The sequence below is a fragment of the Populus trichocarpa genome, chromosome 8 (genome assembly GCF_000002775.5).
Source record: "Populus trichocarpa isolate Nisqually-1 chromosome 8, P.trichocarpa_v4.1, whole genome shotgun sequence".
NCBI classification, from domain to species: Eukaryota; Viridiplantae; Streptophyta; class Magnoliopsida; order Malpighiales; family Salicaceae; genus Populus; species Populus trichocarpa.
Window position 1 is genome coordinate 1,455,407 of NC_037292.2, and position 25,704 is coordinate 1,481,110.

The following is a 25,704-nucleotide window of genomic DNA, read 5'->3' on the forward strand; positions in this document are numbered from 1 at the left end:
TTGAATATAATTAATCTAGAATAAAGGTAATGAAGAAGGAGGAGAAGGAGGGTCATCTGCGAGAATATGAGGCAAATAAGTGGGAGCAGATGTATTGTCTATCTATGATCTTGTTTCCATTACAAATCAGAGGAGTTTAACTATTTCAGTATTGAGTTGTTGATAATCAACAAGCTCACTATGCAACTTCTAATGGCCTATTGGCCGCCTTCGATGAGGGATTAAAAACTCGGTGTGACATTTCCGTAGAGAGAGGCAAGTAATTTTTCATACCGAAGATGACTCGACAAGTAGAGTCATTAAAACTGTTGCATTAAAACTTCTAACTTACATCAGATGAACAAGTAGAGGAAAGGAAAGCATTAAAACTGTTGCATGAAACAAGGGAGAGCAACAAAATGGGAACAAAACAAAACCTAAGAAACCAACTTCTCCCGACTAAACCTTCTCTTAATTAAGGTCTAAAGAGTTGGAATCAAGCCTCAGCCATAAAGCAATACTTTGACGCACCATGGAGAAACAAATTTGAAGGTTAGGCTATTATCTTTGTAGCCTTTTTTTTTAATAAAATTTCGACTATTAAAAAAAAAAAAAAAAAAAAAAAAAAGATGACTCGACTCCATTAATCAGGTCAGACTTTTACTCGGGAATTTTTTTTGACAGTCATGTATCGAGGTTGAGTATTTTCACTTGTGACATGTTTTTTTTTTTCACTGCATTCAAAGTTAGCACTGCGTCTATATATCCTGAGCTCCAGAAGGAGATTTTCAATTTGATAGGGAGATTGGTTGGCAATATGGTACGGTCTGGTTTTGATGGAAAATTAAGGTTGATGCTGAGGGGTTTTTCAGTCTGCTCCTTTTTGGGTTCGTGAATGAGAGGCTTTGTTCGTCCTTCTCCTCTCCTTCTTGTGTTGTGCTGGTGTTTTAAATGGAGAGGGGGCTACCATTCTGAAAAATCAATTTGGGATTGATTTGCTAGAAAATTGATTGAGTACAATCAGCTGGGATTTTGGACCATTAGAGAAGCTGAATCATGAATTAATTAGGGATTAAATGGAATTAATTTGACAAAATCGTTGGATTAAATTGGGCTGAGTTGAATTAATTGAATTCAATTGGACTGAATTGAGGTTAATTGGACTGAATTGGTTGGACTGAAAAGAATGGGACTAAAACAAAGTTATATAAAGCAAATTCAATTGATCCTTGGAATTTTTCCTTCTTTTAATTAAAGTCCTTTTATTTGTAATTTCTTTCAATTCTAATAGAATTTGCCCTAAATCTTCTTTTTCCTTTTCAATTGTGTCCTAATTGAATTAATTTAAACCTCCAGATTTAGCTCTTGTTGCAAATTCATCCTTGGTTATTTCTAAATTTGACTATTTATTTCAAACTCATCATTGAACTTTCAAATTTCTTTCCATCCTAGCCAAATTAAATCAAATTAAACTTTATTTTTCCTCAATTTTCTCTTCAATTCAAACCTCAATTACAAGCCAAAAATCCTCAAACTTTATTTTTGTCTTTGATACTCAATTATTGGTACAATTTCCATCCTAACTGTGATTTTTTATATGTATTTTTTTTATTTTCTTATCTTCTAGATATTTTTATTTGTTTTTTTATGATTTATTTTTAACACACAAAGATTTAAAAAATAATGAAAATAACAAAATGATTAAAATTAACTAAATTTAATGAAAAGATATATATATATATATTTTTGTTTTTTTCTAATATATACAAAAAATAAGGTCACAATGGGTTAAGACAATTATTATTGTTGTTGTTGTTGTTTGATGTATAGCACTCTGTTTTGGCAGAATAGCGGAGGTTCGATAAAAATATCAGACAGGGGTGATTTGATGTCTGGAACAAATGATAGGCATGGGAATGGATTTTGAGTGAATCAGTTTACTGCTAAAAATGTGTTTTGAAGAGGCGAGGGTTTTAATTCTGTTGTTTTCTGTACTCTTTGGCAGGAAAATTACAATCACAGAGGGCCATCCATGCAGCTGAGGACACGATAATGCGGAAGGTATCCTAAGCTTCTGAGAGGGAGGCAGGTTAGCCTTTGACCATGATCTGAACTATTTTTTGTTGCAAATTTCTCCGTGGACCTTGCAATTTCCTAATTTATTTGGTGTTTCTCGAATTTGGTAAGCAGAAACTGTGATGGAAGGAGAAACAAGGAAGGTAAATTCTTCAGTATAGAAAGTATAGGAAATTCTTCACAGGGTGCAATTTTCTGTTTCTGGAAACAGTTGTTGGATTAGGCTCTGTTGGCTTGTCTTAATATTAGATGTAACCATGTTTATCTTCTTGATACAATTATTAGTAACTTTTAAACTAACACATGTTTTACGTCTGAGCTGTGCTTTCAAAGGATACTTTGCCATAGCTAAAATGGAAATTTGCCGAAATATTTCCTTCTGAATCTTGTTTAGTTAATCCTCATCTTGACATTTCAGATTTTGTAATCTCTTTCTTATAAATGGGCAATAAATCCAGGAGTGCAGGAAATAATATATAGCTTGTCTTGTGACTGGAAGCATCGAATGCTGATGCAGGATGTGGTTGTCATTCTATATCACTTTTACGTTTCTGATTCGAAGAATGGCCTTTTCATGAAATACTACTAGGACTTGTCTACAGGTGGTTCTTTGGTTGTAAAGCTCACTTTTTGCAACTTCTAATGGCCTTTTAGCCGATTTCGGTGAGGGATGAAAAACTCTAGTGTGACATTTCCATAGAGAGAGGAAGTAATTTTTCATACCAAATTAAGATGCCTCGACTTCATTAACCAGGTCAGATTTTTACTCGGAAATTCTTTTTGACAGTCATATATCGAGGTTGAGTATTTTTACTTGTGACATGGTTTTTTTTACTGCATTGAAAGTTATCACTGCGTCTATCCTGAGCTCCAGAAGAAGATTTACAATTTTAGAAGGTACAAGCTCTTTTCTTTTAATTTTTTTTTTTTTTTTTTTTTTTTGTGATGAGATCTAATTGTTCTTATGGAAACGAAACATGCGCATTTGATTTGGTTTTGCGGAGAGATTATCTATAAAATATATTCTTAGAGTAAAATGTGTTCTTTTATTTATAGCATTTGGAAAAGTGACTTTATCGATCGATAGGGATACACACATGCATAGTTGAAATCACTCGCCAACATGCTATGTGTGAGCTCCTGCAATTTTATTTCAGAATACAAAAGAAAAGGTATCCTCTGTGTTCATGGCAAGCTTTTAATTACCTTTCCCTCCTCCATATCCAGAGCCATAACCAGACCCGCTTCCATAACCTGAGCCAGAGCCAGAGCCAGTTCCTCCTCCTCCACCCCCACCTCCTCCTTCTCCTCCTCCTCCTCCACTTCCATTCCCACCCTTGCCACCACCGCTTCCGCTTCCACTTCCACTTCCATAGCCTGACCCACTTCCTGATCCAGAGCCTTGACCTCCACCACCACCACCACCACCTCCACTGCCACCACCACCACCACCACCTTTGCCGCCACCTATCCCACTACCAGAACCATAGCCTGAGCCGCTACCAGACCCATAGCCAGAACCTGACCCGTTGCCTCCGCCACTGCCACCACCTCCACCTCCGCCACTGCCCCCGCCCCCGCCTCCTCCACGACCACCAGCACCATATCCTTCACCGCTCCCGGATCCAGAACCAGAACCATAACCTGACCCAAGTCCTGATCCAGATCCACCACCACCACCTCCTCCCTGCCCTCCACCTCCGCCTCCACTAATTGACTGCAGTGTCCTAGCAGCAAAGGCGATGTCTACAATAAGCAAGACCAGGAAAGCAGTCCCTAACGCTCTTGGGCTTGCCATTTCCAGATTATACTCTCACGGCTCAACGTATCTGTATGTTTATGCGTGTCACTCGCTATATGAGAAACCAGTATGTTTTGTTGACTGGAAATGCTTGAAGTGGCAACCCTATATATAGGCATTGTGAAGGTAACAAGACAAGGTTTTTGAAAAGTATGGCATGAATTGTAAAGGTAACGAGACACGGTTTTTGAAAGGTTTCTTAAATTCCTAGTACCTCTCACTTGGTAATTAATCTTACCTATTATAGAAAGGAACGCGTGTTTTGGGTTTCTGTTTCTGTTTCTGTGGAGGGTGTTGGTACAGTGGAGGACTGTCTGTCTCTGTCTACATGCAATAGAATACAAGCTTTATCCCCACCTTTTCTTTTCTTCTTGTTTTTTTTTTCACTAAGAACTGTCTTATAATATTTGACTTCGGAAAGGGGACCAATACCATGCACTTCCCACTCTTTATCATTCTGTTGATATTTTAACTCTCAGGACACCTATAAATCAATTTATTAATATAAAAAACTTCAAAAACAATTCTAAAACGTGAAACCGAAACAGGTTGGATTTTTCTTTCTAGACTTAGAATCCACCGTTTTTAGATGATATTGAGATTTCAAACTATCACCGATGAACTATTTTTTTAAAATGAAACTTGTGGATACCGAGACAAACCAATTTAGCGGTAAGAATATGCGAAAATCATAACTTTTATTTTTTAAACTGGAATTCGACGAAACTTTATCTCTCCTTCACAAACATAGAAACTTGAAAATAATAAAGATAAAGTTATATACCAAAATTGGATTTATAAAAACGTAAGGGACCGGACAATTCAAAATTTTAAAATGAAAGACTGGGTTGTACTTTTCACGCCAACTTTAAACACTCCACCTACTTTCAGCGTCTTTTCTATGTTGTTCCTCCTTTCAATTTTAACTCTAGCCAACAAAATACAAAGTAATTGGCTATTAACTTTGTAATTAAATGGCTCCATTGATGAAAACAAAAGTTAAGGGACCGAAATGGAAAAAAATAAAAAACACACTTCTCTAATCCACCCTCCATTGTGAGTACGTTAACATGTTTAACACTGCTCGACACCCCCAAAATGTTTTAGTATATTTGTTATTTGAAGTCCACTTTGACGGCGTACTTGGAATTTTCCTACACTAGCGCTTGTCTAGTGATTTGTTTATCTTAACATTTGTCTCCTAGAGCATATGTTCATCAACTACTACTAGGATTTATGTACACAGATATCTTTCTACTCTGCGTGTATGCTAACAATGGGCAAAAGTACTTGCACAACAAACTGGGTTGTTCAGTCAATGTTTCTTCTTGCTGTTACAGTACTTATGAATTAATAGATTTAAATTTCTTTTCCCACAATATCATAGACACTTTGCATCATTGAATATAAATAGATCTGTACTTAGAAACCGTGTTCGAATGTCTGACTTGTAATTAAAAACCTTGGTGCCTGTTCTGGGGTGTTAAAGCACACCATCCTTGCATCACTGCGAGGGGAATGTTAGGCCATCTGCATGGTTGATATACTGAACAGTCTTCTATTCTTGCACAAATTGAATTTCAGTTCCATACTCACAGAGCATCACTTCCTTTGATGCCATGGTTTTTTAAGTCTGTGTAAGAGTGATCTGCTATTCTGAATTACTGGTGACCAGCATGCTGTATATACATTAGAAGTGGGCATGGAATTTCAGATTCCTTGGTGAATGTCATAACTCAATTCTGGATTATTCCCCAAAGATTCATTTTTTTTTTCAAAATAAAAATAAAAAAATAAAACAAAGACCGGCAACGTGGAGAAAGCAGACCGAGGAATCAAGCTGTATTTTTTTGGAGGAAATTCAAGGCCTAATTGTACCCTATTATGCCCCAAAATAGAGAGAAGATGCAAATTCAAGGATTATTGGATGAATTTGCATAAACATTAAGTTCAAGGACATAATTAAATTTTTAATAGGCCAAATTGATTTAATCATGTGCCAAATTGAATTTTAATTATGTTCAAGAATTAATTTGGGATTTAATTAAGTGCAAGTACTTAATTATACTTTAAATGGGTCAAATTAATTTTATTTGGGGCTTAATTGGTGCAAAATTAAGTTTGGAAGCCTAATTTGGACTTAATTGAGAAGATTGAAATTTTAAGAGATCAAATTTAATTTTTACCATGTTAATATATTGAAATCAGGGGCAAAATTACAAGAAAATTGAACTTTTGGGGTCAATTAGAGGCTAAATTAAAGAAATCCGAGACCAAAGACTATATCGCAATAGGCACGTAACTTCGGGGCTCCAATTAAAGTTCATTAGGGGCTTAATTGCAAAGGTTTAGGGTCAATGAGAGGTTCAATTGAAAGCAATTGAAAGATGAAGAACTGAAATGAACTTTGGCCAAAATCAGAACTTTGGAACTGTTCATCTTCTTCTTTAAATCTCTGAAATATCTGCTCAGGTTATCTACTTTGTAGGTGAATTTAATGCACCTAAAGTCCACCAAATTTAACCAAACTTGCACGAAAATGATTCTCTACAGTTCATCTACAGTTTCATATCAATAGTTCAGTCTGAATGATAATTAATCGGCGCCGGAGCCGGCCTAAACATGCCAACTCATGCAGCTTTTTCTGCAGATTTGACAGTGCACCGTGCCTACTTTAAGCCAACGGTTGGGATCCTTCCCAACCGAATCAAGGGCTGAAAAGTTTTTTCCTGTGTAGAAAAGATTTCCCTCTTCCACCGCCTATAAATAGAGGTGGATTTCATGGCCTGAGGGAGGATAAAATCGGGTCCAAAATAAGCTAAAAAATCAACCTCTTCCCGGTTTCTGCCACTTTCTCTATGTTTTCCTCTTTTTTCATTCTCTCTACACCGTGTCTTCAGCCACCACCACGTCATCACCGGTCTTCCCACCATCAGCTCCACCATAGGAAGCCAACGCAACCACCAGCAGACCACCAAGAGCCACCGTTGGTTTCTCTCTCCTCTCTGCAGCCCCTCCCGCACGTTTTTTTTTCTTTCTTCTTCTTTTGCTTCCTCTGCCGCAGGCCACCATCTCTGTCACAGCCTCAACCACCTTTTCTACCACCAATCGGCCACCAAGAAGCCACCGCGACTCTCTCCCTCTTCCTCCCATAGCCGACCCCGGCCTCCACCGCTGCAACCACCGGCAGCACACCGTCATCCTCGGCCAGACCACCGCCACGCCAGGTTGTCCGCCCTCTCTCCCTTTCCCCTTCTTCTTCTTCTTCGCTGCCTTTGTTCACTGAGTGAACAGTGGACGTGAATTATAATTCACGTCCTACTGTTCACACATGAACAGTGGGCGTGAATTATAATTCATGTCCACTATTCATGCAGTGGACTATATCTTTTTTTTTAATCCAAAAATTTTCAAAAAAATCATTTCAAAGAAAATTATGATTTTCTGGCATATTTTTCTACCAATTTTGCATAATATTAGGTTGTATATTTACACTGTAAAATACAAATCCGGTATTAAAATACTCGATTTTCTTTAAAATATTTCAAAAAGTAAAAAAATAAAAAAATTTCAAAATATTTTCAAAAAGAAAAAAAAATATTTTGTTGCATTAGACCAAATCCTGAAATTTTTCCAAGCATATTTTTCATAAAAAAACAAAATTTGCATCTTTTCATGTTTAAAAAATAAAAAATAGATATCGTAACCAGTTTATGATTATCTATTAGGATTTGGCCAAAATATCAAAAAAAATTCCAATCCTTTTTTTATGATCCAAATGTAGACTTTAATATTTGTGGAGTGTAAAATTACACGATAAAGTACACCCTCAAGTATTAAAGATACAAGGTGTAAAAATGCAATGCTAAAATTCAGATTTTAAAACGGTTAGGATTTAACCTGATAAGGTAGAGACTCTCTTATGAAGAGAGATCTGCCTTGAGCATTAGAAAAGACCAACGAATAGAAACTCGACTTAGAAAAAACAATCAAACAACAATGCAGCTTACCTTAGGTAGGGTGCACTGGGGGTGATGCGTCTTCCCCTTGCACAATCAGTCCCTTACTCAGACTCTCGCACAGTATAGGTTCCTATTGACCATAATACTAAGAGACGACTCCTAAACCTTAATCATAATTTTATGATTAAATTCAAAAACTCTTTCCAACACACAACACCCCTTATCAGGAGGCACGCCAGGAGCCTTCGCCGTCGCCAGACAACGTCGCCCCAAGATAACAGTCAGTATATTAGAACCACTAGAAGAGCTGTACATCTAACAGTGGCTCAAGTGAAGCCAACAATTAAAATATACATAAAGAAAAGAGAACAAGAGAGAAAAATCTCACCTATAAAGAAGGCAAGCAAAGTTCACAACGCAGCCCCTCATCTCTAGATCAGTCCATTCGAGAATGTCAAACTTGGCATCAAGGCTCTCTTTTTATGCCAGAAAACACCGAAGAAGCAGAGACCAATACACAAACATTGTATAAAATCTTAATATGCAATATATATGAATGCAATACGAGGAAAAAAAGAAAGAAAGATCAAATATCACAAATAACATATAACAGTCTTTAATTTGTTGTTGTATTTAAAGAACGTTACCTTCCTGAGAAAAAAGATACTACAAGCAAAAGCAACACGTCTCTCTGCAAAAATCTTGGAACTTAAAATGGAGAAGAGTGAGAAATCGTTAAAAGGATGTGTTCCAACAGGAACACAGGCCCAGACAGTACTTCTAATCCTCTTAGCAAAGTTTTCATGTACTGTTTAAAAGAATCAGAGAAGAATGGTGTACTCCTCTGAATCCAATTCAGTACTGTCCACTTTGCCTTATCAGCAACACAAGGAATGGTTTCAGTAGTATTGAACAACCTATGTTTCTCCCTTGAGTCCTTAATGTACGTCTCCAAAAGCAAACTTGTATAATTGGTCCAATAATAGCGAAAACCTCTACATCACTACGTAGTTTCAATCAATTCATGAATTCAGTATATTTAACTTTTTGATGCCCTTTATTTGTTGGTAAATTTATCACTAATTTTATTATTAATGAATTTATTAACAAATTAAAAATCACCAAAAATAATTTTTTTAATAAAATATTTCTGTTCGTCAGTCTATTGATAAAATTCGTGTCAATAGACTGAAAGTACAAATACTAATAGACTATTCTGTTAGTAAATGTAAAAATTCTGTTAGTGTCAGGATGTTTAATAATTGAAAGAATTCAGTCCATACATGACAACATCTATGGAAAAGTTGAAAACCATACCTTAACATCTCTGATTGAAATGTTAAAACGTCAACGACATGTTAGCTTTCTGTCAATTTATGCTTGAAAAAACATAATGGATACCCTTAGGAGAATATCTTCTGGTTGGGGCACTATATATTTATTTATGTGGAGTTTCATGTTCATCCTGAAGAAGTCCTAACCAATTGAAAGAGGCTTCCAAGTATGGCTGAAAAAACCTTCAAATTTCTAGTATCCCTTTTTCTTCTCCTGATTATTCTGATAAAATTTGTCCAATCAGAACCAACTGGGCATCATCCATTCAAATCCATCCTGAACCTTGTGGAAAGCCAAAAAGGTCAATCTGTTTCCAAGCTGCACCTTGTAAAACAGTATCTGAAGAAATTTGGATACTTGGATTATGATCTTTCAAGTAACAAGAACCTGAACCAGGTTGACGATGACGAGTTCGATGACCAGTTTGGAGTCTGCTATCAGAACCTATCAGCAAAACTTTCATTTGGAAGTCACTGGAAGGCTAGACAAACGTACTGTGAATCAAATGATGAAGCCTAGATGTGGTGTGGCTGATATCTTCAATAGCACAAAGCACCACAATAGTTCCAAGTCTTCTGATGGGGTGGCCAATGCTGACTATTCGTTCTTCCCTGGAGCCCCCAGATGGTCCTCAAAGCATTTGAAGTACACGTTTGGCGCAACCGTCCAAGTCGCTGGTGCAGAGAGTATAAGGTCTGTTTGCAAACAATCCTTTCAAAAATGGGCACAAGTTACTGACTTCACGTTCGAAGAAGTGCCTAATTCTGCCGATGCTGATATTAAAATTGCCTTTTACCAACTAGACCACGGAGATGATGAGCCATTTGATGGCCCTGGAGGAATCTTTGCCCATGGTTTTAGACCAACTATCGGGATGCTACATTTTGATGCTGATGAAACTTGGAGCAGCAATCCTGGAAGTCTAGAGCTAGACCTGGAATCCGTCGCTGTGCATGAAATAGGTCACTTACCCGAACTTGGTCACAGCGGAGACCATCCAGATGCAATCATGTATCCATACTTTGATTATGGAAAGACAAAAAGGAGTCTGCAAGAGGATGACATCGAAGGTATCCGTGACCTCTATGGACTTTGATTAAAAGCCACATATAACTAAAAGGTTATTATACCTGTTATTGTATTAGCAAATAAAGGATTTGTACGTGGATTTTAAAATATGTGAAGAAGTCACTTCCACATAATCTTAATTATCTCCTTGTAATCATAGAACAATTGCAATTGAAGTTTTCCAGTCTGCATGTTTCTTTCTAGATATAATTAGTGTTCAGGAATTTGGAGTTTGACAAAAGCCTATTTTGCTAACCAGATCTTAATTTTTCGAGTTATGCAATCAACCAAAAGAGCAGTGGCAATTAGAACTAAATTCGGAAAATTTATCTGTAGGAAGCTGGGGGCATTATATTCTCTCTTCTTCTAAAATAAGAATTCTAAGCCCCCCAAATCACCTGCTATTATGTAGCACAGATGGTCGAAACCCAGCTGAAATTAGCATGAGCGATCCAATAATATTATAAAACCTCTACATCAGTACAGAAGTTTCAATCAATTCAAGCTGTCCAATAATTTAGCCCATGAATGACAAAACCTACGGCAAAACTGAAAACCATACCTTAACGCCTCTTATTGAAATGTAATAAGAACATCAACAACATGTTAGCTTTCTGTCAATTTATGCCTGAAAAATCATAATGGATACCTTTACGAGAATATCTCCTGGTTCAGGCACTGTATATTTATGTGGAGTTTCATGTTCATACCTGAACAAGCCCTAACCAACTGAAAGAGGCTAGCTCCCAAGTATGGCTGAAAACAAAGTACTCGAATATGCTCCTTTTATAATATATATATATATATTATGAACTTGCACATCACACTAAAATGTGATTTACTTCAAAGCTGATACATTAAAAATTAATTTCACCAATCACATTCTTCTCTTTCTGTAAGGGTTTTTTAGGTGAAAACCCAGTTTCAACGTCTAAAAAGATTGTTACTGGATAAATGCCCAACTGTAGCCTCTAGCATACAAAAGATAGGCACCGAACAAAATGGGTTAGGCTGTAAAGAAAGGGAAAAAAAAAAAAAAAAAAACTTTGTTATAAAGAATTTGAAGTATAGCTGCCAGACAAAATAGGGACAGTTGGGTCACTAAATCAATCCAGGAATACTACGTCAACTCATGCAGACTAACAAATAGAAAAAATAATATTTTTTTGACAAAAATTGAATTGAAAAACTATATATGTTTCCACGGGAAACTTGTAATTAATGAAGACTTGCTACTTGACTTGTCTGTTTTCCCACAGTGGAAATTCTAGAATAGGGCCATCCGTCCCCATGCAGAAGAAGGAGCTCAAATTCTCTTCCCAACACAATAATACATAATTAAAAAATAAAATTGATGAATAAGGACAGGATCTATATTAGCCTTCTACATTCATCTAAGCAACCATCTCTTAGCCTAATTTGAATGCAACAACACGAAAGAAAGGCATAAGGAATCACGGAACCCATGGAGAAAACTTAATCAAAACCCCTTTCCTGGATAACAATAATGTACTAAATCAAGTATAAAGACCCGGGTACATGAAAGATGGATACAAGAAACTCAACAGCTTGAGCTTGGAAAGAACGAAGAAAGGGCCGCTCCGGATTGCTTCTATCAGAGTTGGTGGTTCTCCAGAACGAGTAATGAGGATAAAAAAAAAAAAAAAGAGTTCTATCAAGTATAAAGAACTCATGAAATCTATATTTTGGTCAAACAAACAAAAGTTTTAATTCCATATTCTATGCTCTAGGTTCTATCAAGGAAGACTTGACAAATACTACAATCACAGACAATTTAGTGGTCCATCGGGATTGATGAAAACAAATAAAAAAAAGGAGAGAATTTTTATGATTCCACAAATTTACTTTTTCAAAATTTAGAAAAACAACGTCTGGACGCGTTTCCAAACCAAACCTTAAACCCTCTTAACGGGCAAAAAGACTTGCCCCATTCAACAAGGAAGCTAAAATGTCGAGATTGGAAGGGAACTGCCCGGCAGGAGCGCTATATAAACAACCCAGATTATCAATGTCTAGCATCCATAAGTTCTCCTCTCGAACCCACAAGTGAAGGAGAGTCCTAGATTTCATGTCTACAATGACAGCTAGAAGTTTTCCGATTTTTGTAGCCATTTTACTTCTTGTTGCGATGCAATCACGCACCATTCAATCAAAACCAAGTGGAGATCCTTTTGGGTTCATCAAACACCTGGAGGGATGCCACAGGAATGTATCTGTCAAAGGGCTTCATGAGCTCAAAAGATATCTTGAGAAATTTGGATACTTGAAGTATGGTCATCAAGGAAAGAAGGGCCATAACCATGCCAATGACGATGAGTTTGACGATCTTTTAGAGTCTGCAATCAAGGCATATCAGCAGAACCATCATTTGAACGTTACAGGAAGCCTAGACAATAGTACAGTGCACGAAATGATGCAGCCTAGATGTGGCGTGCCAGATGTTGTCAATGGCACAAAGCATTACCATACTCACAAGTCCATCCACACACTAGCTCACTACAATTTCATTCCTGAAAATCCTAGATGGACAAAAAGGCAATTGACGTACAAGTTTCGTTCCAGTGTCCAAGTCCCGGCTGCACAGAACATAAGGTCCATCTGCGCAAAAGCTTTTCAAAGATGGGCACAGGTCACCGAATTCACTTTTCAGGAAGTTAGCGTTAGCTCCCCTGCAGATATTGTAATTGGATTCCATCGGCGAGACCATAACGATGGTTCCGCCTTTGACGGTCCTGGAGGGACCTTAGCGCATGCTACTCCACCAGTTAGGAATGCAATGTTCCATTTCGATGCGGATGAAAATTGGAGTGAAAACCCAGGACCAAACCAGATGGACCTGGAATCTGTAGCCGTGCATGAAATAGGACATCTCCTCGGTCTTGACCACAATGATGATCCAAATGCCGATGCCATCATGTCTTCCGGAATTCCTTCTGGGATTGCGAAAAGGGATTTGCGTGCGGATGATATTCAGGGTGTACGAGCTTTATACGGATTCGCTAATTGAAGCACGTACAAAAGGAGAATGATGCTTGCAGTTTCTATTATCTAAATTAAGAATAAATTTCCATCAGTTTCTAGTTACGAATTTGTGTTTAATTTGGCCATCCTGATCTTAGAGAGGCGGTTACAGTCTTTATTTGCAAAGTATCTCCTTGCAAGCCTAAAACTATTTTGTAAACCATTTCTTTGAGATTGTAAATAAATTATGTTGGCAAAATACAAATAATCGGGGATTATTTGGACGAGTCTCTTCAAGTTCTATTTGTGCAGCCAGCCGCATGTTGTCTGTGTCACAGAGCATGACCGCAGGCATAATAAGTCCGTCCATACGTACAGTACCCTATAATTTCATCCGACGAAACCCAAGATGGCCACCAGAGAAAAGGCATTTAATTAATGTATAGGAATTAGGATCGGTTCTAGTCTCCAAGTCCATCGCACACAGAGCATAACGTTTTATCAGCTGTAATTCTGTGGACAAGCTTTTCAAATATAGAAACAAGTTTGCCCAATATGTTTTGATGATGCATGCTCAAATTGAACTGCCATATGCAACTCCTCTCTCCCCCACATCTCTTATCATCATTTGTTTTTTCATTGAACACGTCCACGCATGAAAACTTTCTCTTATACCTAACCGATGGAGAAAATAATATTTGACTGATTAATTTGAGTCAAATTAAAATATTTAATTAGATGTCAGGACTTAATTATATTTTTGATTGGTCAAATTAACTTTATTAAGGGTATAATTAGTGAAAAATTAAGTTTGAAAGTTTAATTCGGGTTTAATTGAGAAGATTGAAATTTTAGATTTAATTTTTCAAGCTCAATTAGGGTGAAATTAGGGACATAATTAAAAAAAATTAAAGTTTGGGGTCAATTAAGTACCAAATTGAAGAAATTCAAGATCATGAACCTTTTCACAAAAATTGCATGAATCTAGAATCAAATTTGGTTGAAAACAGGGGAAAAATTAAAAAAAATTAGAAGAGGTCAGTTAAAAACAAATTTTAAAATATCTAAAATCAATGATCAAATTTAAAAACATGCTGAAATTAGGGGGCTTTTGAAACTTGATAGGGATGAAGTTGAATTGATTTTTAAAATTAAGATTTAATTAAGAATTAAATTAAATAAATTAAAAGGTTAAACGCTAAAATTAAAAAAGAAATTTTAAACCTAATTTAAACTCAAAGAGCTAAAATAACATTGTCTAAACAATGCATTTTATATAAAACACCGTAGTTTTGTTAATTAAAAATGTGGGCATTCTCTCTTCTTCTAAAATAAGAATTTTAATACGTAGCCATAGATTTAATTTCTTCTGAATTATATATATATAAATACACATAAAGAGAGAGAGAGAATTATGACCTAAATACAAGGAGGAAAGGAATTACAAGGTTTTGCTTGCTTGTCTGCCAAGGTAAAAAAGGAAAAAGAACCGATGGACCTCTAAAGTAATTACATTCCGTTATTTGAAGTCTTCGTAAGAAACGGTCCAACTTCTATAAAAAAAATTCCATCTTAAAATTTCCATCACAAAACCACTTTGCTTTCACTCCTAAACCAGTTAGAGTAATTCTATATATGAGACCATATATATGACTATTTTGGATAGAGAAAGAGTGTTGTTTTTACCATTTATCTCTTATGAAATTACTTTTTATTTATTTATTGGATTTTGTTCTTGAAATAGAAGGTTCGTGTTTATACCTATTTTAAATTCACAATCCACTATAATTTAAGCTCTACACTTTACAAAATAAACACAAGCAACAACTAATCAAGTAAAATATTGTTATATTTAGAGATCATATAATGTTCTGGATACACGTGCCAGGAAGCTAGCGTTGTGTTTTATGTTTTTTAAAAGCATGTTTGATATAAAAATATATTAAATTAATTTTTTTATGTTTTTAATAATTTTGATGTATTGTATTAAAAACTAAAATTAATATATATATATATATATATATATATATTTTAATTAAATTTCAAACAAAAAATATATTTGAAAAACAAATACACCTCACGCAACCGTATTTTATTATCCAACAATGCAATTCAAAGCTCAAAACTTTTAAACCTATTTTGAAATTTGAATTAGCTTCTTAATATAAAATTGAGTCTTATATCTTGTGGAGATAAAAGAAAATAATAATAGAAAAAAGATAAATATCTTAGTTTAGCTGGAAAGTGCCAGGTCTTTGTAAGAGTTTCCAAATCACATTAAAGGTCCAGTTTCTCAAGATATGATCAGCAACCAGTTTCTAAGAAGGAAAGAATAAATTGCGTAAAAGAAATACGAAAGTCCAATAAATTTAAATAGGGATGCAATAAATCGAGCGGTGTAGATATTTAATCAATTCAATCCCCTTCCACCTTCTTAAGGGTTGCCGCGTAGAAATAATTTCTTCGTATTTTCCAAATCTATGATAATTTCGTCTTAAGAACTGGTTTAATAATTGAAAAAATATAATCAAATATTTAGTTTATCAATTTCAACTTTTAAATAAAAGTAATGAAACATAAGACTCTCAGTAGAATCGAAGAGCCAAAACCCTTCTACAGCAGGCGATTCATAACATTTTCTATAAAAAATGAACTTGCTCACGAGGAAATACATCTGCAGATTAGGATGGCCTAATTAAACACGAAGTCATTATTAGAAAACAGATGGGAATATGCTCTTAATGAAGATAATAAAAGCTGCGAGCATCATTCTCCTTCCCTTTGGTTCTTATTAATTATTAGTGAATCCGTATAAAGCTCGTACACCCTGAATATCATCCTCACGCATGCAAATCCCTTCTCGCAATCCCAGGACGAATTCTTGAAGACATGATGGCATCGGCATTTGGATCATCACTCTGGTCAAGACCAAGCTAGAAGATGTACTATTTCATGCATTCCTAGTTGGTGGAGTAGCATGGGCTATGGTCCCTGAGGGCCGTCAAAGGCGGCACCATCGTTATGGTCTCCGCGATGGAATCCAAGCCAGAAGTAACTTCCTGATGTAAGAGTACAAGAACATTTATTTATTTTTTGTTATTGGGGATCTTCTATTCTGAATTATCTTTACTAATTAATAGTGGTTGTGCCTTGAAATATATCCTTTTTTTTTCTTCCACATTTTTTCTTGAACAAAACAAGTTAATAGCAAATGCCAATACTTTACAACTTTGGTGTGATTGTTGAAGAGAGCACTATTTCCGACGGAATTTTTTGTTGATATTTATACTCATAGTTTGATGGATGAATTTTCCCGATCGGCTCCCTCACAAAAATCATTCATCAGAAAAGCTCTCGTTTGTGATTTATGGTATGTCAATAATAATTTTATCGAAGGATTTACTGACAGACATAACACGCAAAAAAAAAATTAACTCGCTTCATTCCACCAAGATCTCCATCGATGAATATAACATATCACCGACATAATCTTTTTTGTCCGTCGGTATTTTTTTCGGTGAATTTTATGTATAATCGTCAAATAGACCATCAGTTATTCCATTAGTGAGTAAATAGTGACGGTGGTATTTGGAGTAATTCTTTTCTAATTTTCTGGAGTATACCAATAGTTTTAGACCATCGATAGCCATGTTAGTAATAATTTAAAAATATATATTTTTTAAAAAACTATTAAACATAAATACAAAATAATTAAAATAAAATAAATTAATATAAAAATTAAATATTTGTTATAAATTTAAACATTTATAAGTTTGAATATAATTAATCTAGAATAAAGGTAACGAAGAAGGAGGAGAAGGAGGGTCATCTGCGAGAATATGAGGCAAATAAGTGGGAGCAGATGTATCGTCTATCTATGATCTTGTTTCCATTACAAATCAGAGGAGTTTAACTATTTCAGTATTGAGTTGTTGATAATCAACAAGCTCACTATGCAACTTCTAATGGCCTATTGGCCGCCTTCGATGAGGGATCAAAAACTCGGTGTGACATTTCCGTAGAGAGAGGCAAGTAATTTTTCATACCGAAGATGACTCGACTCCATTAATCAGGTCAGACTTTTACTCGGGAATTTTTTTTGACAGTCATGTATCGAGGTTGAGTATTTTCACTTGTGACATGTTTTTTTTTTTCACTGCATTCAAAGTTAGCACTGCGTCTATATATCCTGAGCTCCAGAAGGAGATTTTCAATTTGATAGGGAGATTGGTTGGCAATATGGTACGGTCTGGTTTTGATGGAAAATTAAGGTTGATGCTGAGGGGTTTTTCAGTCTGCTCCTTTTTGGGTTCGTGAATGAGAGGCTTTGTTCGTCCTTCTCCTCTCCTTCTTGTGTTGTGCTGGTGTTTTAAATGGAGAGGGGGCTACCATTCTGAAAAATCAATTTGGGATTGATTTGCTAGAAAATTGATTGAGTACAATCAGCTGGGATTTTGGACCATTAGAGAAGCTGAATCATGAATTAATTAGGGATTAAATGGAATTAATTTGACAAAATCGTTGGATTAAATTGGGCTGAGTTGAATTAATTGAATTCAATTGGACTGAATTGAGGTTAATTGGACTGAATTGGTTGGACTGAAAAGAATGGGACTAAAACAAAGTTATATAAAGCAAATTCAATTGATCCTTGGAATTTTTCCTTCTTTTAATTAAAGTCCTTTTATTTGTAATTTCTTTCAATTCTAATAGAATTTGCCCTAAATCTTCTTTTTCCTTTTCAATTGTGTCCTAATTGAATTAATTTAAACCTCCAGATTTAGCTCTTGTTGCAAATTCATCCTTGGTTATTTCTAAATTTGACTATTTATTTCAAACTCATCATTGAACTTTCAAATTTCTTTCCATCCTAGCCAAATTAAATCAAATTAAACTTTATTTTTCCTCAATTTTCTCTTCAATTCAAACCTCAATTACAAGCCAAAAATCCTCAAACTTTATTTTTGTCTTTGATACTCAATTATTGGTACAATTTCCATCCTAACTGTGATTTTTTATATGTATTTTTTTTATTTTCTTATCTTCTAGATATTTTTATTTGTTTTTTTATGATTTATTTTTAACACACAAAGATTTAAAAAATAATGAAAATAACAAAATGATTAAAATTAACTAAATTTAATGAAAAGATATATATATATTTTTTTGTTTTTTTCTAATATATACAAAAAATAAGGTCACAATGGGTTAAGACAATTATTATTGTTGTTGTTGTTGTTTGATGTATAGCACTCTGTTTTGGCAGAATAGCGGAGGTTCGATAAAAATATCAGACAGGGGTGATTTGATGTCTGGAACAAATGATAGGCATGGGAATGGATTTTGAGTGAATCAGTTTACTGCTAAAAATGTGTTTTGAAGAGGCGAGGGTTTTAATTCTGTTGTTTTCTGTACTCTTTGGCAGGAAAATTACAATCACAGAGGGCCATCCATGCAGCTGAGGACACGATAATGCGGAAGGTATCCTAAGCTTCTGAGAGGGAGGCAGGTTAGCCTTTGACCATGATCTGAACTATTTTTTGTTGCAAATTTCTCCGTGGACCTTGCAATTTCCTAATTTATTTGGTGTTTCTCGAATTTTGGTAAGCAGAAACTGTGATGGAAGGAGAAACAAGGAAGGTAAATTCTTCAGTATAGAAAGTATAGGAAATTCTTCACAGGGTGCAATTTTCTGTTTCTGGAAACAGTTGTTGGATTAGGCTCTGTTGGCTTGTCTTCATATTAGATGTAACCATGTTTATCTTCTTGATACAATTATTAGTAACTTTTAAACTAACACATGTTTTACGTCTGAGCTGTGCTTTCAAAGGATACTTTGCCATAGCTAAAATGGAAATTTGCCGAAATATTTCCTTCTGAATCTTGTTTAGTTAATCCTCATCTTGACATTTCAGATTTTGTAATCTCTTTCTTATAAATGGGCAATAAATCCAGGAGTGCAGGAAATAATATATAGCTTGTCTTGTGACTGGAAGCATCGAATGCTGATGCAGGATGTGGTTGTCATTCTATATCACTTTTACGTTTCTGATTCGAAGAATGGCCTTTTCATGCAATACTACTAGGACTTGTCTACAGGTGGTTCTTTGGTTGTAAAGCTCACTTTTTGCAACTTCTAATGGCCTTTTAGCCGATTTCGGTGAGGGATGAAAAACTCTAGTGTGACATTTCCATAGAGAGAGGAAGTAATTTTTCATACCAAATTAAGATGCCTCGACTTCATTAACCAGGTCAGATTTTTACTCGGAAATTCTTTTTGACAGTCATATATCGAGGTTGAGTATTTTTACTTGTGACATGGTTTTTTTTACTGCATTGAAAGTTATCACTGCGTCTATCCTGAGCTCCAGAAGAAGATTTACAATTTTAGAAGGTACAAGCTCTTTTCTTTTAATTTTTTTTTTTTTTTTTTTTTATGTGATGAGATCTAATTGTTCTTATGGAAACGAAACATGCGCATTTGATTTGGTTTTGCGGAGAGATTATCTATAAAATATATTCTTAGAGTAAAATGTGTTCTTTTATTTATAGCATTTGGAAAAGTGACTTTATCGATCGATAGGGATACACACATGCATAGTTGAAATCACTCGCCAACATGCTATGTGTGAGCTCCTGCAATTTTATTTCAGAATACAAAAGAAAAGGTATCCTCTGTGTTCATGGCAAGCTTTTAATTACCTTTCCCTCCTCCATATCCAGAGCCATAACCAGACCCGCTTCCATAACCTGAGCCAGAGCCAGAGCCAGTTCCTCCTCCTCCACCCCCACCACCTCCTTCTCCTCCTCCTCCTCCACTTCCATTCCCACCCTTGCCACCACCGCTTCCGCTTCCACTTCCACTTCCATAGCCTGACCCACTTCCTGATCCAGAGCCTTGACCTCCACCACCACCACCACCACCTCCACTGCCACCACCACCACCACCACCTTTGCCGCCACCTATCCCACTACCAGAACCATAGCCTGAGCCGCTACCAGACCCATAGCCAGAACCTGACCCGTTGCCTCCGCCACTGCCACCACCTCCTCCTCCGCCACTGCCCCCGCCCCCGCCTCCTCCACGACCACCAGCACCATATCCTTCACCGCTCCCGGATCCAGAACCAGAACCATAACCTGACCCAAGTCCTGATCCAGATCCACCACCACCACCTCCTCCCTGCCCTCCACCTCCGCCTCCACTAATTGACTGCAGTGTCCTAGCAGCAAAGGCGATGTCTACAATAAGCAAGACCAGGAAAGCAGTCCCTAACGCTCTTGGGCTTGCCATTTCCAGATTATACTCTCACGGCTCAACGTATCTGTATGTTTATGCGTGTCACTCGCTATATGAGAAACCAGTATGTTTTGTTGACTGGAAATGCTTGAAGTGGCAACCCTATATATAGGCATTGTGAAGGTAACAAGACAAGGTTTTTGAAAAGTATGGCATGAATTGTAAAGGTAACGAGACACGGTTTTTGAAAGGTTTCTTAAATTCCTAGTACCTCTCACTTGGTAATTAATCTTACCTATTATAGAAAGGAACGCGTGTTTTGGGTTTCTGTTTCTGTTTCTGTGGAGGGTGTTGGTACAGTGGAGGACTGTCTGTCTCTGTCTACATGCAATAGAATACAAGCTTTATCCCCACCTTTTCTTTTCTTCTTGTTTTTTTTTTCACTAAGAACTGTCTTATAATATTTGACTTCGGAAAGGGGACCAATACCCTGCACTTCCCACTCTTTATCATTCTGTTGATATTTTAACTCTCAGGACACCTATAAATCAATTTATTAATATAAAAAACTTCAAAAACAATTCTAAAACGTGAAACCGAAACAGGTTGGATTTTTCTTTCTAGACTTAGAATCCACCGTTTTTAGATGATATTGAGATTTCAAACTATCACCGATGAACTATTTTTTTAAAATGAAACTTGTGGATACCGAGACAAACCAATTTAGCGGTAAGAATATGCGAAAATCATAACTTTTATTTTTTAAACTGGAATTCGACGAAACTTTATCTCTCCTTCACAAACATAGAAACTTGAAAATAATAAAGATAAAGTTATATACCAAAATTGGATTTATAAAAACGTAAGGGACCGGACAATTCAAAATTTTAAAATGAAAGACTGGGTTGTACTTTTCACGCCAACTTTAAACACTCCACCTACTTTCAGCGTCTTTTCTATGTTGTTCCTCCTTTCAATTTTAACTCTAGCCAACAAAATACAAAGTAATTGGCTATTAACTTTGTAATTAAATGGCTCCATTGATGAAAACAAAAGTTAAGGGACCGAAATGGAAAAAAATAAAAAACACACTTCTCTAATCCACCCTCCATTGTGAGTACGTTAACATGTTTAACACTGCTCGACACCCCCAAAATGTTTTAGTATATTTGTTATTTGAAGTCCACTTTGACGGCGTACTTGGAATTTTCCTACACTAGCGCTTGTCTAGTGATTTGTTTATCTTAACATTTGTCTCCTAGAGCATATGTTCATCAACTACTACTAGGATTTATGTACACAGATATCTTTCTACTCTGCGTGTATGCTAACAATGGGCAAAAGTACTTGCACAACAAACTGGGTTGTTCAGTCAATGTTTCTTCTTGCTGTTACAGTACTTATGAATTAATAGATTTAAATTTCTTTTCCCACAATATCATAGACACTTTGCATCATTGAATATAAATAGATCTGTACTTAGAAACCGTGTTCGAATGTCTGACTTGTAATTAAAAACCTTGGTGCCTGTTCTGGGGTGTTAAAGCACACCATCCTTGCATCACTGCGAGGGGAATGTTAGGCCATCTGCATGGTTGATATACTGAACAGTCTTCTATTCTTGCACAAATTGAATTTCAGTTCCATACTCACAGAGCATCACTTCCTTTGATGCCATGGTTTTTTAAGTCTGTGTAAGAGTGATCTGCTATTCTGAATTACTGGTGACCAGCATGCTGTATATACATTAGAAGTGGGCATGGAATTTCAGATTCCTTGGTGAATGTCATAACTTAATTCTGGATTATTCCCCAAAGATTCATTTTTTTTTTCAAAATAAAAATAAAAAAATAAAACAAAGACCGGCAACGTGGAGAAAGCAGACCGAGGAATCAAGCTGTATTTTTTTGGAGGAAATTCAAGGCCTAATTGTACCCTATTATGCCCCAAAATAGAGAGAAGGTTGTCCGCCCTCTCTCCCTTTCCCCTTCTTCTTCTTCTTCGCTGCCTCTGTTCACTGAGTGAACAGTGGACGTGAATTATAATTCACGTCCTACTGTTCACGCATGAACAGTGGGCGTGAATTATAATTCATGTCCACTATTCATGCAGTGGACTATATCTTTTTTTTTTTAATCCAAAAATTTTCAAAAAAATCATTTCAAAGAAAATTATGATTTTCTGGCATATTTTTTTACCAATTTTGCATAATATTAGGTTGTATATTTACACTGTAAAATACAAATCCGGTATTAAAATATCTGATTTTCTTTAAAATATTTCAAAAAGTAAAAAAATAAAAAAATATTTTCAAAAAGAAAAAAAAATATTTTGTTGCATACGGCCAAATCCTGAAATTTTTCCAAACATATTTTTCATAAAAAAACAAAATTTGCATTTTTTCATGTTTAAAAAAATAAAATATAGATATTGTAACCAGTTTATGATTATCTATTAGGATTTGACCAAAATATCAAAAAAAAAATTTCAATCCTTTTTTTATGATTCAAATGTAGACTTTAATAAATTGGGCGTGATGGGCCTAATTTAAACTTTAAGCGGACTCATGTGTATTAAATCACTCCAAGCCCGTATTTGCAAGGCCTTTAAAGTCTCCCCCACCAAAACGGCTGCAGAAGGCCTAAGTAGATACAACCTGGGCCTCAGCCTCTACAGTCTGCACCCTCTCGTAAAAGCAAAAGTTTTTATGAGATGCAAAAGAGCAACATTGTAAAAGTTCATGAACATATCTCATGCAAAAATCATATAAATTGTAAAAGTTCTTCGATGTAGGGTCAAGTGTACATTTTCGAGATGATTGTTCGCAAACCTACTCAAGTTTTCTTGGAATTTGTTTAAATATTAGAAGCTCTTCACAGCATCTTTCTTTTTGTTTTTGAGTCCAAAACAGAACAAAAACAAGAGGTTAGATATAAGCTGAGGAACAATTGTGCGGCCAAAACACTTCTACAGCAGGCGATTCATAACATTTTCTATAAAAAATGAACTTGCTTACGAGGAAATACATCTGCAGATTAGGATGGCCTAAACACGAAGTCATTATTAGAAACCAGATGGGAATATGCTCTTAATGAAGATAATAAAAGCTGCGAGCATCATTCTCCTTCCCTTTGGTTCTTATTAATTATTAGTGAATCCGTATAAAGCTCGTACACCCTGAATATCATCCTCACGCAAATCCCTTCTCGCAATTCCAGGACGAATTCTTGAAGACATATGACGGCTTCGGCATTTGGATCATCATTCTGGTCAAGACCAAGCTCGAAGATGTACTATTTCATGCATTCCAGGTCCATCCTAGTTGGTGGAGTAGCATGGGCTATGGTCCCTGAGGGCCGTCAAAGGCGGCACCATCGTTATGGTCTGGAATCCAAGCCAGCAGTAACTTCCTGGAAAGTAAATTCGGTGACCTGTGCCCATCTTTTAGAGCCATAAAGACTGAAAGTATTATCCATACAGCCATATGAAGAAGGTTAATTTTTTTGCCAAGTAATTCAGTTTTGAAAACTTACAAATTGCTTTAAACAGAATACTCATTCAATTTACAAGGCATTTCATAACAGAACTGTACATTCAGCAATTATTACAATCTTAAAAACTTCTTCTCCCCCCCCCCCCCCCCTTTAATTTTTTTTTATTTTTAAACAGGCATCCATTAGAGTTATTAAAAAAAACTCATGAATTTTTGGTGTGCTTTAATAATCTGAGTGCAACAAGAAAAAAGGTTTTTTTTTTTGTTATTGGGGACCTGCTATTCTGAATTATCTTTACTGATTACTAAAGTAGTTGTGCCTTGAAACATATCCTCTCTTTTTTTTCTCCCATAATTTTAATAGCAAATAGCAATCGTTTTCTCGAAATTATAGTTTGTCTTGAGACTGTGAGCATTAAATGCCAAAAACTCCGTGTGACATTTCCGTAGAGAGAGGCAAGTAATTTTTCATACCGAAGATGACTCGACTCCATTAATCAGGTCAGACTTTTACTCGGAAATTGTTTTTGACAGTCATGTATCGAGGTTGAGTATTTTCACTTGTGACATGTTTTTTTTTTTTACTGCATTCAAAGTTAGCACTGCGTCTATCTCTATCCTGAGCTCCAGAAGGAGATTTTCAATTTTAGAAAGTACAAGCTCTTTTCTTTTAATTTTATTTAAATTCCTTTTTTGTGATGAGATCTAATTGTTCTTATGGAAACGATACATTATTCACATTTGATTTGGTTTTGCGGAGAGATTATCCATAAAATATATTCTTATAGTATGTGTTCTTTTATTTATAGCATTTGAAAAAGTGACTAATTTATCGATCCATAGTGATACACACATGCATAGTTGAAATCACTCGCCAACATGCTATGTGCATGCATGTGTGAGCTCCTGCAATTTTATTTCAGAATACAAAAGAAAAGGTATCCTCTGTGTTCATGGCAAGCTTTTACCTTTCCCTCCTCCATATCCAGAGCCATAACCAGACCCGCTACCATAACCTGAGCCTGAGCCTGAGCCAGATCCTCCTCCTCCACCCCCACCACCTCCACCTCCATTCCCACCCTTGCCACCACCACTTCCGCTTCCGCTTCCACTTCCACTTCCATAGCCTGACCCACTTCCTGATCCAGAGCCTTGACCTCCACCACCACCACCTCCACTGCCACCACCACCACCACCACCTTTGCCACCACCTATCCCACTACCAGAACCATAGCCTGAGCCGCTACCAGATCCATAGCCAGAACCTGACCCGTTGCCTCCGCCACTGCCACCACCTCCTCCTCCGCCACTGCCTCCGCCCCCGCCTCCTCCATGACCACCAGCACCATATCCTTCACCGCTCCCGCATCCAGACCCAGAACCATAACCTGACCCAAGTCCTGATCCAGATCCACCACCACCACCTCCTCCCTGCCCTCCACCTCCACTAATTGACTGCAGTGTCCTAGCAGCGAAGGCGATGTCTACAATAAGCAAGACCAGGAAAGCAGTCCCTAACACTCTTGGGCTTCCCATTTCCAGATTATACTCTCACGGCTCAATGTATCTGTATGTTTATGCGTGTCACTCGCTATATGAGAAACCAGTATGTTTTGTTGACTGGAAATGCTTGAAGTGGTAACCCTATATATAGGCCTTGTAAAGGTAACAAGACAAGGTTTTTGAGAAGTATGGCATGAATTGCAAAGGTAACGAGACACGGTTTTTGAAAGCTTTCTTAAATTCCCAGTACCTCTCACTTGGTAAT

At 36.3% G+C, this 25,704-nt stretch overlaps 2 protein-coding genes across 5 annotated transcripts in view; one reads left to right on the forward strand and one right to left on the reverse strand.

The window, feature by feature from the left end:
* Window positions 1-3,076: 3,076 nt before the first annotated feature.
* LOC18101321 (glycine-rich cell wall structural protein 2) overlaps window positions 3,077-25,704 on the reverse strand; it is a 38,282-nt gene continuing 15,654 nt past the window's right edge. Inside the window, exons 3-4 of one of the 4 annotated variants that reach the window (XM_052455061.1) lie at window positions 25,094-25,201; window positions 3,077-3,462 (exon numbers count right to left, since the gene is read on the reverse strand). In XM_052455061.1, the coding sequence (XP_052311021.1) occupies window positions 3,254-3,462; window positions 25,094-25,201 (317 nt within the window). In that variant the 3' untranslated portion in view covers window positions 3,077-3,253. Of the gene's footprint in view, window positions 3,463-19,720; window positions 20,221-25,093; window positions 25,202-25,704 lie in introns of those variants that run through there. The other 3 variants (XM_052455059.1, XM_052455060.1, XM_052455058.1) reach the window with 3 other exon arrangements.
* LOC7479840 (metalloendoproteinase 5-MMP) lies at window positions 12,234-13,493 on the forward strand. Its single transcript, XM_024606906.2, has one exon. The coding sequence runs from the start codon at window positions 12,311-12,313 to the stop codon at window positions 13,247-13,249; it is 939 nt and encodes a 312-aa protein (XP_024462674.2). The 5' UTR covers window positions 12,234-12,310; the 3' UTR covers window positions 13,250-13,493.